The sequence below is a fragment of the Physeter macrocephalus genome, chromosome 11 (assembly GCF_002837175.3).
Source record: "Physeter macrocephalus isolate SW-GA chromosome 11, ASM283717v5, whole genome shotgun sequence".
NCBI lineage: Eukaryota > Metazoa > Chordata > Mammalia > Artiodactyla > Physeteridae > Physeter > Physeter macrocephalus.
The window spans coordinates 68,305,858-68,319,308 of record NC_041224.1 but is presented as its reverse complement, the minus strand read 5'-3'; the positions used below and the strand labels follow the sequence as shown (position 1 = coordinate 68,319,308).

The following is a 13,451-nucleotide window of genomic DNA, read 5'->3' as shown; positions in this document are numbered from 1 at the left end:
AAATTACTTATAATACTGAATAATGTAAATGCTATGTAAATAATTATAAATACAATGTAAATGTTATGTAAACAGCTGCCAGTGCAAGGCAAATTCATACTGTTTTTTGGAACTTTCTGGAATTTCTTCCCCCTGAATATTTTTGATCCATGGTTGGTTGAATCCATGGATGCAGAACCTGCACATATGGTGGCCTGAATGCATGCCCAAAACTGAACTCCTGGTCTATCCTTGGAAACTGTGCCACCTGGGGTATTCCCCATCTCAGCTAATGGCAACTCCATCCTACCAGCTGCCAGATAAAAACTTTTCCTCATAATCTATATTCAATCTATCAGGAAATCCCAATGGTTCTACCTTCAAATATATATCCCCAAACTATTTCTCTCCACATCTACAGCTACTAACCTGGTCCAAACCATGAGCATCTCTCACCTGAATGATTGAAACAGTCTTCTAATTGATCTCCCTGTTACTGCACTTATCACCCTATAGTCTATTCTCAAAACTGTAGCCAGACTGATACTTTTAATATGTGTCAGATCATGCAACTCTTTTGCTCAATGGTTCCCCATTTCACTCAGAGAAAACCAATCTCCTTACGAACGCCTACAAGCCCTATGTGATCTGGTCTATTACTTCCAATCTTATCTCTTACCACTCTCCCTTTCTGCACTTTTCATTCCAGCCACACTGGCCTCCTTGGTATTAGTCACGGAGGCCAGAGACATTCCTGCCTTAGCAAAAAGCCCTCTGCACTTTACTGGTCCCTCTACCTGAAACACTCTCTCTCAGATTTCCTCATAGCTTGCTTCCTTACCTTCTTCAAACCTTTATTCGGATGTCTCCTCATTAAGGCATACTCTGACCAGCTTATTTAAACCTGCAATCCTCCCCCTCCAATCTTCCTCCTTCTCCTTTTCTATTATTTTCATAGCATTTACTACCTTCTAACACACTATATTATTTACTAATTTATTGTGTTTACTGTCTGTGGTAGGCAGAAAAATGGCCTCTCCAAAGATATATTCACTTTCTAATACCCAGAACCTGTGAATACTACCTGTATGACAGCAGATAGGATAAAAAATTAAGGGAGAAGGCACTTATCCTGAATTATCTAGGTGGGTTCTAAATGTCATCACAGTATCCTTGTAAGAGGGACACAGAAGGAGATATGAAACAGATACAGAGAGAAGAAAGTAATATGAGGACAGAGGCAGAAACTGGAGTGATGCGGCCATAAGCCCAGGAATGCCAAGGCAGCCTCTGGTAACTGGAAACAAACAGATTCACCCCCAGAGGGAGTGTGGCTCTGCCAACACCTTGATGTCAACACACCTGTGGCCTCTAGAGCTGTGAGAGAATAATTTCACTTATTTTGTTCATTGCTTTCGCTTATCTCCTAAAATAGTGCCTGACAAATGGCAGACACTTGATAAATATTTGTTCAGTGAATGAATGAATGAAATATCCTCAGTCAAATACCACCATCTGATTATAAAGAGTCAATATCCTGCCTTTATTCAGACAAAACCATAACTGTTTCTATGGGTACACATATTAGGTAATATAAAAGCACAGGAAAAGCTTAGAAAGTTATACACAGAACTCTCAAAAGGGGGAGAAAACAGATTTTTTTTGTTTGTTTTTGTTTTTGTTTTTGTTTTTGCGGTACGTGGGCCTCTCACTGCTGTGGCCTCTCCCGTTGCGGAGCACAGGCTCCGACGCGCAGGCTCAGCAGCCATGGCTCACGGGCCTAGCCGCTCCGCGGCATGTGGGATCTTCCCGGACCGGGGCATGAACCCATGTCCCCTGCATCGGAGGCAGATTCTCAACCACTGCACCACCAGGGAAGCCCCAAAACAGATATTTTTATAAAAAGAAGAATATATTCATGTAATGGTTATATAATTAAAAACTAAAATATTTTTAGTTTTCTGATTTTTCAAAAAACATCATTCCATTCTCAATATACTTTTAATAACAAGATCTCTCTTCCCTATAAATTTAAAAAATAATGTTAAATGTTAATTTCTATTTGTATGAGAGATTTATGTTAGACCACCAATAAAGGGAAAAATAAGGCATTCCTGAATCTGAAGTAGGCGATGAAGCTGACATTTAATTTTTTTTTAATGGAAAAAACTACTAAAATGTGGCAAATGTCAAGAGTGTCATATAAATAATAAAAAAGAACATGGACAACCTCTCTTCACTGAATGCTACACCATTTACTTGGAGACTAAGAAAAACTGTTTCAGAGAGAAAAGTTGAAAACCAGAGAAAGCAAAAAATCTGCAGCTTTGAATGACTTATATACAAAAGAGATAATGAAGAAAAAATATTTCCAACGAAATGGGAACATTTTTCTACTAAGGAAAGTAACTTTACCTGCAGCATGTAGTTGATCTGCCAAATCGTACAACAATTTAAAGTTCTCTCCACTCTTCAAACCCCGACCTCATTTAAAAAGATGAAAAAAAAAAATTGAGCAAATATAAACTCCATTCCATAAAAATTTTGAACTTTGTATACATTAGTGAATCTTCATATTACACAACTGCCATCTCCTCTATAAAGCCTTTCTTGAGTTCTCCAATGATACTCCTGTACTTCTCCTATAAAGCATTCAACACTATTGTAATTAACGAACTGGTTAACTAATGGTATAATCAGTCTTTAAAACCAGTCTTCCCCACTAGAAGAAAAACTCTTTCAATACAAGATCCTTACCTATCTTGGTCACTGCTATATTTAGCAATACTTTGCTGAACAACTGAAAGAAGTTATTATTTTCATGGAAGTCATTCCACTAGACTTTCAACTCCTTAAGAGCAAGAACAATCTGCCTTTTCCTCTTTGTTTCTTTAGCACTTTGCAATGGGCCTGGCAGAGAACATATACCCAATAAACATTTCTTAAAAAAATAAGTGAATAAACTAGTCAGGTATACCTTTTTTGAAATATTAAATTATTTCCTCTCAATGCCACTTGCAATAGGAGGTTGTTTGGAAGCTTAATTATTTCATTTGATGTTTAGTTTGGGAAGATTTTTAAATCACGGCAGTTATTTTTTTTTTTAAAGCCAGCAGGCTATAAAATGTGGGTCTTTTTGTTTGTTTCTTGGTCTTTTTTTTTTTTAAGTAAGAAACATGACATACAAAAAGAAGCAAGTCTTGTGCAATATTAACAGCTTTGATACAAAATGCGAAAAAACTTTCAAAGAGTAATCTATAGAGACCTGGACTGCACTGGAGGTCTTTCAAAGAAGAGTGAAGGGTGGGAATCATACAACACAGCCCTGAGATTCCAACCAGTTCTTTCTTTGATTTCAGAAGTCAACCATACTCTTCTGAATAACACAGAAGTCAGTCAAAAAGACAAAGCTATGGAGTTGAGATTTGTATCATGCTCCCCCTGGTGCCAATGACACAGATTTGCAAGAGAAAGTCCAAACTGTGTATTAAACTCATGATTTCATTTTCCTAATCGGTAAAATGGGACTAATACTCACAACTTACCTACTTCTTACATTTGAAAAAACACCTGTGCTCCTCTAAAATGAGTACTAAGAAAACCAAAGTATTTTAAGTTTACATCATTTTTTAAAATTAATAAATTACAATATTTCACTTACCACCAGATACTACCACTTTGGCGCCTGTTAGCTCTGGTCGATCGCTTTTTGTTAATTTCTGGTCAAGCCATTCTGCTATCCCCACTGGGGAAGCACTTGATGCTGCATATATTGATACATATAACAAAACATAGAGCATGAATTCAAGTTCTACAGTAAAAAATAATTTTTTAAGAGAAATACACAAAGAATTAATTCCAGGAAATTTAACTTTGTTACTGTGAATTTTTTATGCTACTAATTTCATTCTCTCTGATTTTATGAAAGACAACTAGATTCCAGCCTTCACCTCATTAGCTGTATGACTTTTGAGAAGTCATTTAACTCTCTGAGTCTAGCTATAAAACTGGAATAAGTCTCTCTCTCTATGGGGTTCAACAAGATACTGAATATGTTACAGTATAACACCTTCCATAAGTTTACTATTATTACATTATTCCATTATATTGAATCTCTATTATAACAGGCAACAGTGAGAGGGGAGTAAAAAAATCTTTACATCAACATAACGGATTCATCTTAATGCACCCCCCTCTCTCCTACCCCTTTGATGTACACCAAAGCAAACATCCAAGGACCAAAAATGATATAAATATTTCTTATTTTTGTATAAACTTGGGAATAATATTTAGATTGAGCTCTCAAACACTCTGCATTAGAAATTTAACTAGAAGCCTTCTCTTATTCTAATATAATCTCTGAGGTAAAAAACTGAAATAAATACAAACAAATACAAATGAACACTCACCCTTTTCTGAGCTGGCATTACCTCCACTTGTCGCTGCAGCTTCAAAAGATGTTCCTCGGACAGAAAACACCTTCACTTTCTCATCACACTTCACTGTACATAAAGCATTTCCTGTAATATACATTTATTTTTTAAAAAACACCATGAAAGGCAAAAAACCTCCCAAATATTCCTTTGAGGTTCAGAATTTACTTCACAAAGAGAAGGAAGAAATAACTGTAGACCAGTTACTTGTTTTCTACCTTTACTAAGTATAGGATAAAGGACTATAACACTGAAGAAACATATCAGTGGCTCTCTGTATAACCTTAGATGTCTTTAAAAATAGAACAAGTGCTGACCTGCGTGGAAGAAACAAACTGGAAAAGGCAGTCACACTAATCAGGTACACTCTTCCTAAAAGGAATATAAACAAAAGCTTCCTTCTCCAAAAACAACATAATCAGTAACTCAACAACATGAGCTGCAACAACTTAATAACGAAGCTACTATGCCTTGCTAAGGGAGGAAAATAAGTGAAAACATGATCAGGCATAAAGGACAGGAAGTGTGATGCATCAAGACTTTTAAAGGATTTGAAACATTTCTTATGGATTAGCAATCACATTAAGAGTAACCTAAACTATGACCAAATATTTCCCTTTAAACACTACTAACGATGAAAGATCTGATTTGAGAATTGCCCATTTATACTGAAATACACAACTTCGATCAGAAAGAACAGAGTTCACTGCCTTCTCCAGCCCCACTAGAGACCAGTGTGCTTAGCAAAAGATCAACTAAAGAGATACCAAAGTGAATATTGTAATGCAGACGGAAATGAAGTAGAAGCAGCAAAGAAGACTGAAAATACTACTTTACAATAAAGATGTTAAAAAAACAAGAAAATACTATTTTAAAAAAATAGAAAATTTTCTTTTCCAGGTGCCACTTACAAAATATACTAAATATTAAATCTAATTTTTATTGATCACTGGAAAAATCTCACTCTGTACACTGAATGATCAGGAAGGAAAGAAGTGTGTTCCAGATCTACCAGAGAGAATGTCATGTCATGGTCCAGCGGCAATTCTAAGACTAAGATTTTCCTCAGAAATCTTTAAGATGGTCCATATTTCAAAACCCTATCTTCAAGATTAATCTCTGCTTTTAAAGTTTTCAAAAATTTAACATACTGATTAATTATTTTTCTTGGGTACTCACCTGCATAAATGGTTCTCACAAATGTGTCAGGTGATTTGATTGCAATGATGTCAGAAATAGGGGCAACATCAAGTTTGGCTGCTATTCTGGGCAAAAGGTTCTAAAAGCAAAATAAGTAGTGAGTTACACACATACATGCTGATGGATGGCTATAAAGTATCAGCAATAACATTCTCTAAATGGAAATTCTGTAGAAATTTTAATTTGAATATTTTATATTTCACATGCATCTTTAGACATACCACAATTTCAAGCACAACTTTTTGGATAGTCTTTGAGCATAAGTAAGAGTCGATGATTACTCTAACTACATTAAGAGTTTTATAGCAATAAACTATCTTAACTCAGTATGTTGAATTATGAGATACGATATTTGCTTTAATAATTATCATTTATGAAGTGTGACAGTTATAGACTACTGAATTTAGATAATATAGAAAAATATTTAGAGTAGTAGTAAAATTCTCAAATACTGAGAAAGAACATACTTGTATATGTTTATTTAATGTACATGAAAGAAAAAACTTCAAAGCAGACATTTTCACCTTTTTAAAAAGTGACGTTGCATTTAAAAAGATCAAAACTAACCTAAGTGTCCATCAATAGGGGACAGGTTTATAAATTATAGTTCATCCATATAATTTTTAAAAATGAGAAAAGTAAAGCACAATGCCCCTCTCTCTCTCTATATATATATATATATACACACACACACACACACACACACACACATATATATATCTCAACAAAAATTAATGTATGTGCTTTTCCCTGTATATGCATATAACATCTCTGGAATAGATACACGTGGTAACTTTGCTCCCACTAGCAGGGACCATTGGGCAAGCCACAATATTCCCAGGCCTTAGTTACTTCACCTCACAGTGAGAGGAAGAGAATCTCTATGCTTCTAGTCTAAATTTCTCTGACTCTCAGGCTCTAAAACAGAATCAGTTAGTGAAGAATGAATATCCATGCTTTCTAGACTCAGAGGTTCTCTTAGATGATGACACCATCTAAGTGTAATTTTAAAAGTGAAGTGTTGCTTTGATCACATAAATAGAAAAAGTGAATTCTACACTACTTTCTACAGAGAGCTTACTCCATGGCATCTCCTAAACTCAGTACATGATACTACCTCTAGCAGGCAAACTTTCATTATGACAGCACTCAAGTTCCTCTCCTCACTCCATCCCCAAACTCTCTCTGTTCCTCTAAGAATTCTCTCAGGATTATCCTTTAATCACTCCTTTATTCTTCATCCTCTTGCATGCATGTACAATTACACTATTCAATTGGCACTAACGTGTATTTTGTTTTAAAATACTTTTTAATATACATACTATATGACCCTCAACTAAATTTATAAAGCACCCTGAGAACAGAGGTTGTGTGTCTTCTGCTTCTTGTGTCTCTGCCCCGTATCTAATAAGCAGTTCTACATAAATCGATGCTAACAAGTGTTAAAAGCCTGAATCAAATTTCCTCCTGTTGCATCTGAAAATCTATAAAGATTTTCTAATTTTCAATCTATTGCTACCTATGTTATACAGTAATCCCCTTTCAACCATGATAAAAGAGCTACTGAAAAGTACCATAGTTTATAAATCCACAATTAGAAAAAATTAAGATTTCATAGGAAATTAAGGGCTTGGGAAAATAATTAAAATTCCATTAAACATTAAACATAGCTCTAACTTGATAAATAAGAGGTTTAGAAGACACCTGCTTTTAAAACAAACCAAATTTGTCAGCATTTAAAGCCTACTTCAGTAAGTAACTCTTTTCCTGAGCCACCTTTTTTAAATTGTTCAGGAAATACTGCGGGAATATTGTTACCTGGCTGTGCAGATTCTCTTAGAAATTTTATGATATGCAGACTGTGCTTCTTTGTAAAGTTTTAGAACTTTCTAAACTTGAAATTTAATATCTTTTGTACTTCTATTATCCCTTGTTTTATTTTAGCACTTCTTGAAAAAAATTTTACCACATTACTTAAAGGCACATGTTTTTCCAGGTCTGATCTTCTGCTTGAATGTCCTGAGAGGATGGATGGTAAACAGATCTATTTCTACACTATCCAACAGGCTCAACCACATGGTTTCAGGGAAGGAGAGGCAATAACTAACACAGTTTTCTTTTGATGCACAAAAAGATGACAGATTTTTAAATTCTAGCATACCAGTACAAAGGTGTGGTATCTTGAAAACACAACTGGTGAAGAACTGTTATACAGCCAATTGTTTAGCTTAATCTGATGGACTCATCCTCATTCCAAATCCATTCAGAGGCTGCAGCAACAGCTACTGTTATGTGACCTTTGTTCTCAAAACTTCCATATGTCACAACATAGCAATCAAGGCTAGAGTATTAAAATCTAGCTAATCAGATACAACAAACACTCCTTCTTGGTTTAACAATCTTTTAGGTAAACTGTCATCACAGAAACTCAGACTTACGAAATTGTTTAAATCACCCAACACAGAACCAAACTCTGAGATGGAATGGTCCATAAAGATCTTTTAGTTCAATGCTCATCTACAACAACCCAAAGTACAGTAGCTGGATGTCAAGCCTCTGACTTAATCATTTCCAAGGGAAGTGAAACCTGCCATAGAAAAAACCCATTCCATTTTAACATTTCTAGTTGGTAGATCATAGACATCACTTGGCCAAACCGCATCATTTTACATATCAGAAAACAGATTTCAGGAAGGTAAATGACTAGCCCAGACTCATATATCATATGTCATATATATAGAACCATCTTACTTAGCAATTACCAAACCCCACACAAAAATGGGAAAACTTATGATAGTCTGCAATGTGACAACCTAATTGTTGTCACATTGTTATTAGTAAAAGAACAATTATTCATTAAACTGATGTATTTACATTGTAGATTACAAATTCTGTTATTGCCTAGAAATTCTACTAATCTTAAAAGAAAAAATTTAATGAATTCAAAGTGATAATTCTGAGGTTAAAAACAAACTAGAGCAATTCACATGGGTGACAGTGCAAGATCCCTACATGTTTGCAGTGATTCACGTCTAGAAGCAATATTGCACTACAGATAAATATTCACAAACACTATTCATTTTGCAAGAAAAGAGATCAATGTATTGGGAACTCACTGCTATTACCACTCGACATGGTTAGCTGATGAAAGAGCTTATTATCGTATTCCCCAAACTCATATTTAAAAATCAATTACAATTGTGAATGTAAAAGGAAAAAAAAGTCAAATCAAGACAATTCAAAGAAGAAATTTAAATGACTGATAACTATATGACAAGATATTTGATCTCACTATCAATCAGAGAAATGCAAAATTGTTAAAGATATAATTTTTCACACATCAGATTGGGGGGGAAATGTTAAAATGTACAATAGCAAGTGTTGGCAAGCTATGCAACTGGTGGAGTGCAAACTGAGGCATCCTTTCATGAAAGCAACTTAGCAATATACATCAAAATTTTAAAAGCACATAGTCTTGACCCAGCTACTTCAAGAACTCTGTTCTAAATAAATACCAGCCCATGTATACAAAGGTATATATAAGGATGTTTCTTCACAGCAAAGTTTACAAATACAAAAAATTAGAAACAACCTAACTGTCCATCCCTTGGATAACTATGAAATATTATGCAGCCATTTAAAAAATGAGATAGACACATTATGAGCAAATATTTTCAAGATATACTCTTAAGTGAAAACCACCAGTCACAAAACAATTCATGCTATACTATCCCATTCCAGAAGTAAAAAAAAAAAAAAAAAAAAAAAAGTACATTTATTATAATTTGAAAATCCATAGGAAAAGGCTTAAAAGAATGTACAACTGTTAACACCAGAACTTTGGAAGAGGGAAGAGAGTTGGGAATAAGAAAGGGAAATTGTGATACCCTGCTCTGCACACTGCTTTACTGTATGCATCTTTTATAATAAGAATGTATTTGTGTACAACTTAATTTACTATCTTTAAAGGTAAAAATAAAAACTACAAGCTGCAGCTTATTCAGAATGGGATAAAAGAAAAGGGAGCTAGAATAATACCCATGGTCACAGGGAGAGCAAGAAAGACTCACTGACAAATTCCTTCTCTTGGGCTCCCCCTACATTCCCCCTCGCTTTTTTATAAACTTCATGCAGACCGCAACCCATCTCATAGCACATTCTTTCTTCAGACATATCACAATGCACATGATCAGATTACACCTTTCTCTACCCTAAGGATGTCTTCAGCCACCACACAGCCCTTCCCAAATCCCCCAAGTAGATAAATTTGGCCTTTCTAAATATCCATCAGTCACCCAAACAAAGCCATCTCTTACGATGGGTTACTAATACAAATAACATTCACACAATGAGAAAGTTCAACATAGTTTTTAAAGAAAAATGATTTTTTTTTAAATAGAGTTTTCTCCATAACAAAATCTGAAAATCTGCAAGAGGCATTCTAATAAATTATGACAAAATCTTGAAAGAACAGAGTTGTCTCTGTGACAAAATGGAAAGCCTGGAGATAGCATTTTCACAGAAATTATAACAAAATCTTGAAAGAATAAATTTTAGCAAAACTATCACATGAATTCTGAAAGCCAGGATTAGCTATCTAAACAAAGTCTGTTGTACATTTTCAGCACAATGAAATCTAATGCCTCCAAGTAGTGACATCAGATTCCACAGTCTCAATCTTCTCACCTTTCCAAAGGCAGATGCTCCAGCACAGATGTGTGTGTAATTAAACTGCTTCTGAGTTGCCAAAATCAATGGTGTCAGTTCCTCTGAGAATTAAACACATTTGATAAACACATTTCATAGTATTTTATTTATTTCATAAATTCATAAACTTATTTATTTCCACTGGAAAAACTCACCTGGAAGGAGGCCTTTGTACACATCATGCTGAGCCACCAGAACTTTTGCTACACCTGTTACTTTGCAGAGATCTTGTGCCACCTATGAATAAAAGAGTTTTCAATTATCCATCTAACAGAAAGACACTGATAGAGCCACCACTACAATTATCAACAGAGCATAAAATCTTAATGGCCAAGTGTAAAAACTGTTCTTATGGAAAAAAGGACTACTTGGGAATTTAAAAAATTATTTAACAAAGAAAATCTTAAGCCAATTGATCTTACTGTCCACTGACCTTAAACAAAAATTCCTGCCTTGAAAAAGAGAAGTACTAATTGATAAACCAAAATCAACACAGCTGTCTACTCAAATTTAGTTGTACATTGTGCTCTTTCCTTTCACTCATTGCAAATGTAAATTCATCATTTTAGAAATGGTGAAAATGAAGCAACAGTTAGATTCTTTCTCTCACAATAACAACACAGCCAATACACTTCAGACTCAGGGTTCCTAGAGCTAAAGAACGGGAGTTAACCACACTGGTATACAGACTACTGCACTTTATCTGGCAATAATTATTTCTGCTGATTTTAAAATTAGTGAGTGAATCTGGGCAATAAAGAAAATCTTATATAACAGTCCCCTGTGAACCACTGAGTTCCCACTCACTGACATAATTTATCTATGATGAAGCAAAATATTTTGTATTTGAAATCCTCATTTCTCCTGTTTAGAATCAGGATGGGGTTCTGGGAAAGCTTTTTGACCACTCAGACTTCCTGTATACAGAAGGCAATTAGAATTCCTTCTTTTAAATCTCTTTAATTACAGCATAACTAGTTCCTGCTTTAGGAGAAACATGGTAATCATATTATGGTCTACTGTCTTCCTGTTTACCTCCATGCTGATTCACTGAGGTGCAGGCATAAAATGCTGTGCCTCCTGTCCCCTCCCTTGATGGAGGGTAAGATTGCAACAATATTCACTGAAGAAAGAATGCAGTGCAAAAGCACCTCTTCTGAATCAAGTGTTCACTGGAAGACAATCTTGTACTATCAAAACCATCTTTTTTTAAAAAAAAAAACAAAACAGCAAAAACTTCAGGTACTACACAGAAGAGTCACTTGCTGTTTATGATAGCTACAGAAAACAGTATAAAACTGAAATATGCCTAGGTTATTAACAGAGTCTCTATATACAGGTACTGATTGTTTTTCTTTAAGATTAAAATGTGACACGACAATAAAACTGTAACTGAAGAAAAGATGATTTGTTTTGATCTTTCTCAAAATAATGTAAATAAAATAGCATCAAATATTTTTAAAGTCATATTAGAATAATTATTTAAAATCACAACAAAATAAATAATCAAATCCAGAACTAGTATATCTGAAAGTAGGGCAACCAAAAAGATAGCTTAGCTATATCATCATACATTGTGGTTAATAACTATATAAGATTCAACAAGTGTTAGCAGGATTTGGGTAAAGAAATCCACATAACCCCAAACCTGCTTGAATACATTCTTTTAAGATACCAATTTCACGTAAGAATATAGACAGAAGCAACACTAACATTCTGAACCTGCATTACATCACATGCTCTGCAACAATGCTATTTAATAAAAAATAAATTAAATCCTCTAAAAAGAAACATGCTCTATTAGGGATTTCTTCCTCTGAGGTCCAAGCCCCCAGCTATACAATTGGCAACTCCTGTATAGAACGAAAACGGGCGGCTCAAGCTGGGTAAGCTTAATTGAAGCACAATTTCAACTACACTACAGCCCAGAGGTACAGACTCCGCATACCACATTAGAGCTCCTTTCCAGGGGGTTAGTTTACAAAGCTGTCACTGTCTTATTTCAACAACAACCAAAATGAAGAACATCTTTTAGCAGGAGCTATAGTTTAGAAAGCATAATACTTACATTTGAATTCTTACACCAATTAAAAATTAACACCCATGATACTTTTTCCAGATTTACCACTTACAGGAATTAAAAGCAATTAGCAAGCATATTCATCAATACAAAAAAGGGATCGGCTATTAACCTCTAAGGGGACTCAAATATTATCACTCTACTTGGTACCTGATGGTACATGATGGTGCCAGTGGAACTAAATTAAGTATTCTACCTCATTTCAAAAGATAAAATGCCTGGTGAGCAAACCTTTTAGTTCCTTTTTTCACACGTAGTAACGGTTGTGATATTCAGCATTTAATGAGGATCAGAGACCAGTTTGGGTTACAGTCCTCAGCATAATTCTCTGTCTCCATCTTTCCCTGTCTCTTGATGGAGATTATATTTGCTATGGTTGACCTTAAAAATTTCTCACCTTGTCACATTTGGTTCCAGCTACTAAACAGGACACTTCACCTCCAAGATGTTTGGCTGCAGTGATGGTATTTAATGTAATGGGTGCTAGGGTATCATTTGCATGCTCAGCTATTACCAGGGTACTCTGAAATCGTAGCAATGAGGCCTAAAAAGAGAAAGAAAAAAAGGAAAAGAATGTTGTAATGCAAACTTTATTTTTACTCTAATTGGTAAGCATGTGTGCTTTAAAGAAAACTGTATGCAATATTCAGTTTTATAAATGTATTTATAAAATACTTGCTCAGTAGCAAAAATTTGGGCTGCGTCTATCACTCTATTACTGATAGTCTTACCTAATAAAAACAGAAAATACAAATTAGTATTCTACTGTTAGAAAAAAAAATTTTATTATTTCCAAGCAACCTTCCCACTAATCTATGTTCAATAACAAACTGATAAATGTATCTAAATTTTAAATCCTTAGAACACATTAACTATCAAACTAGGAATCAACTAGTACCAATTACATTCACTTGCAGCAATACTGCTAAACAGTACAGTATATCTAGAAATAATGATTATGAAATCAATTACTAAAGTTCTGTTGCTTCAGGCAAAATGAATTTAATACCAAAATAACTGATAATGTAAATCTGCCTTTAAAATACAATACT

The 13,451-nt window shown here is 34.6% G+C and overlaps 1 protein-coding gene across 4 annotated transcripts in view; it reads right to left on the bottom strand.

Moving 5' to 3' along the window:
- Nucleotides 1-13,451, bottom strand: part of ETFA (electron transfer flavoprotein subunit alpha) — a 90,956-nt gene that overhangs the window by 64,460 nt on the left and 13,045 nt on the right. For all 4 annotated transcript variants that reach the window (XR_008618583.1, XR_003681665.2, XM_007113027.4 and 1 more), the window contains exons 2-8: nucleotides 12,797-12,943; nucleotides 10,475-10,556; nucleotides 10,299-10,381; nucleotides 5,592-5,691; nucleotides 4,389-4,499; nucleotides 3,641-3,742; nucleotides 2,395-2,463 (exon numbers count right to left, since the gene is read on the bottom strand). Coding sequence is in view for 2 of the 4 variants with exons in the window: in XM_007113027.4 (XP_007113089.2) it covers nucleotides 2,395-2,463; nucleotides 3,641-3,742; nucleotides 4,389-4,499; nucleotides 5,592-5,691; nucleotides 10,299-10,381; nucleotides 10,475-10,556; nucleotides 12,797-12,943 (694 nt within the window). In the remaining 2 variants the exon portion in view is untranslated. The remainder of the gene's footprint in view (nucleotides 1-2,394; nucleotides 2,464-3,640; nucleotides 3,743-4,388; nucleotides 4,500-5,591; nucleotides 5,692-10,298; nucleotides 10,382-10,474; nucleotides 10,557-12,796; nucleotides 12,944-13,451) is intronic.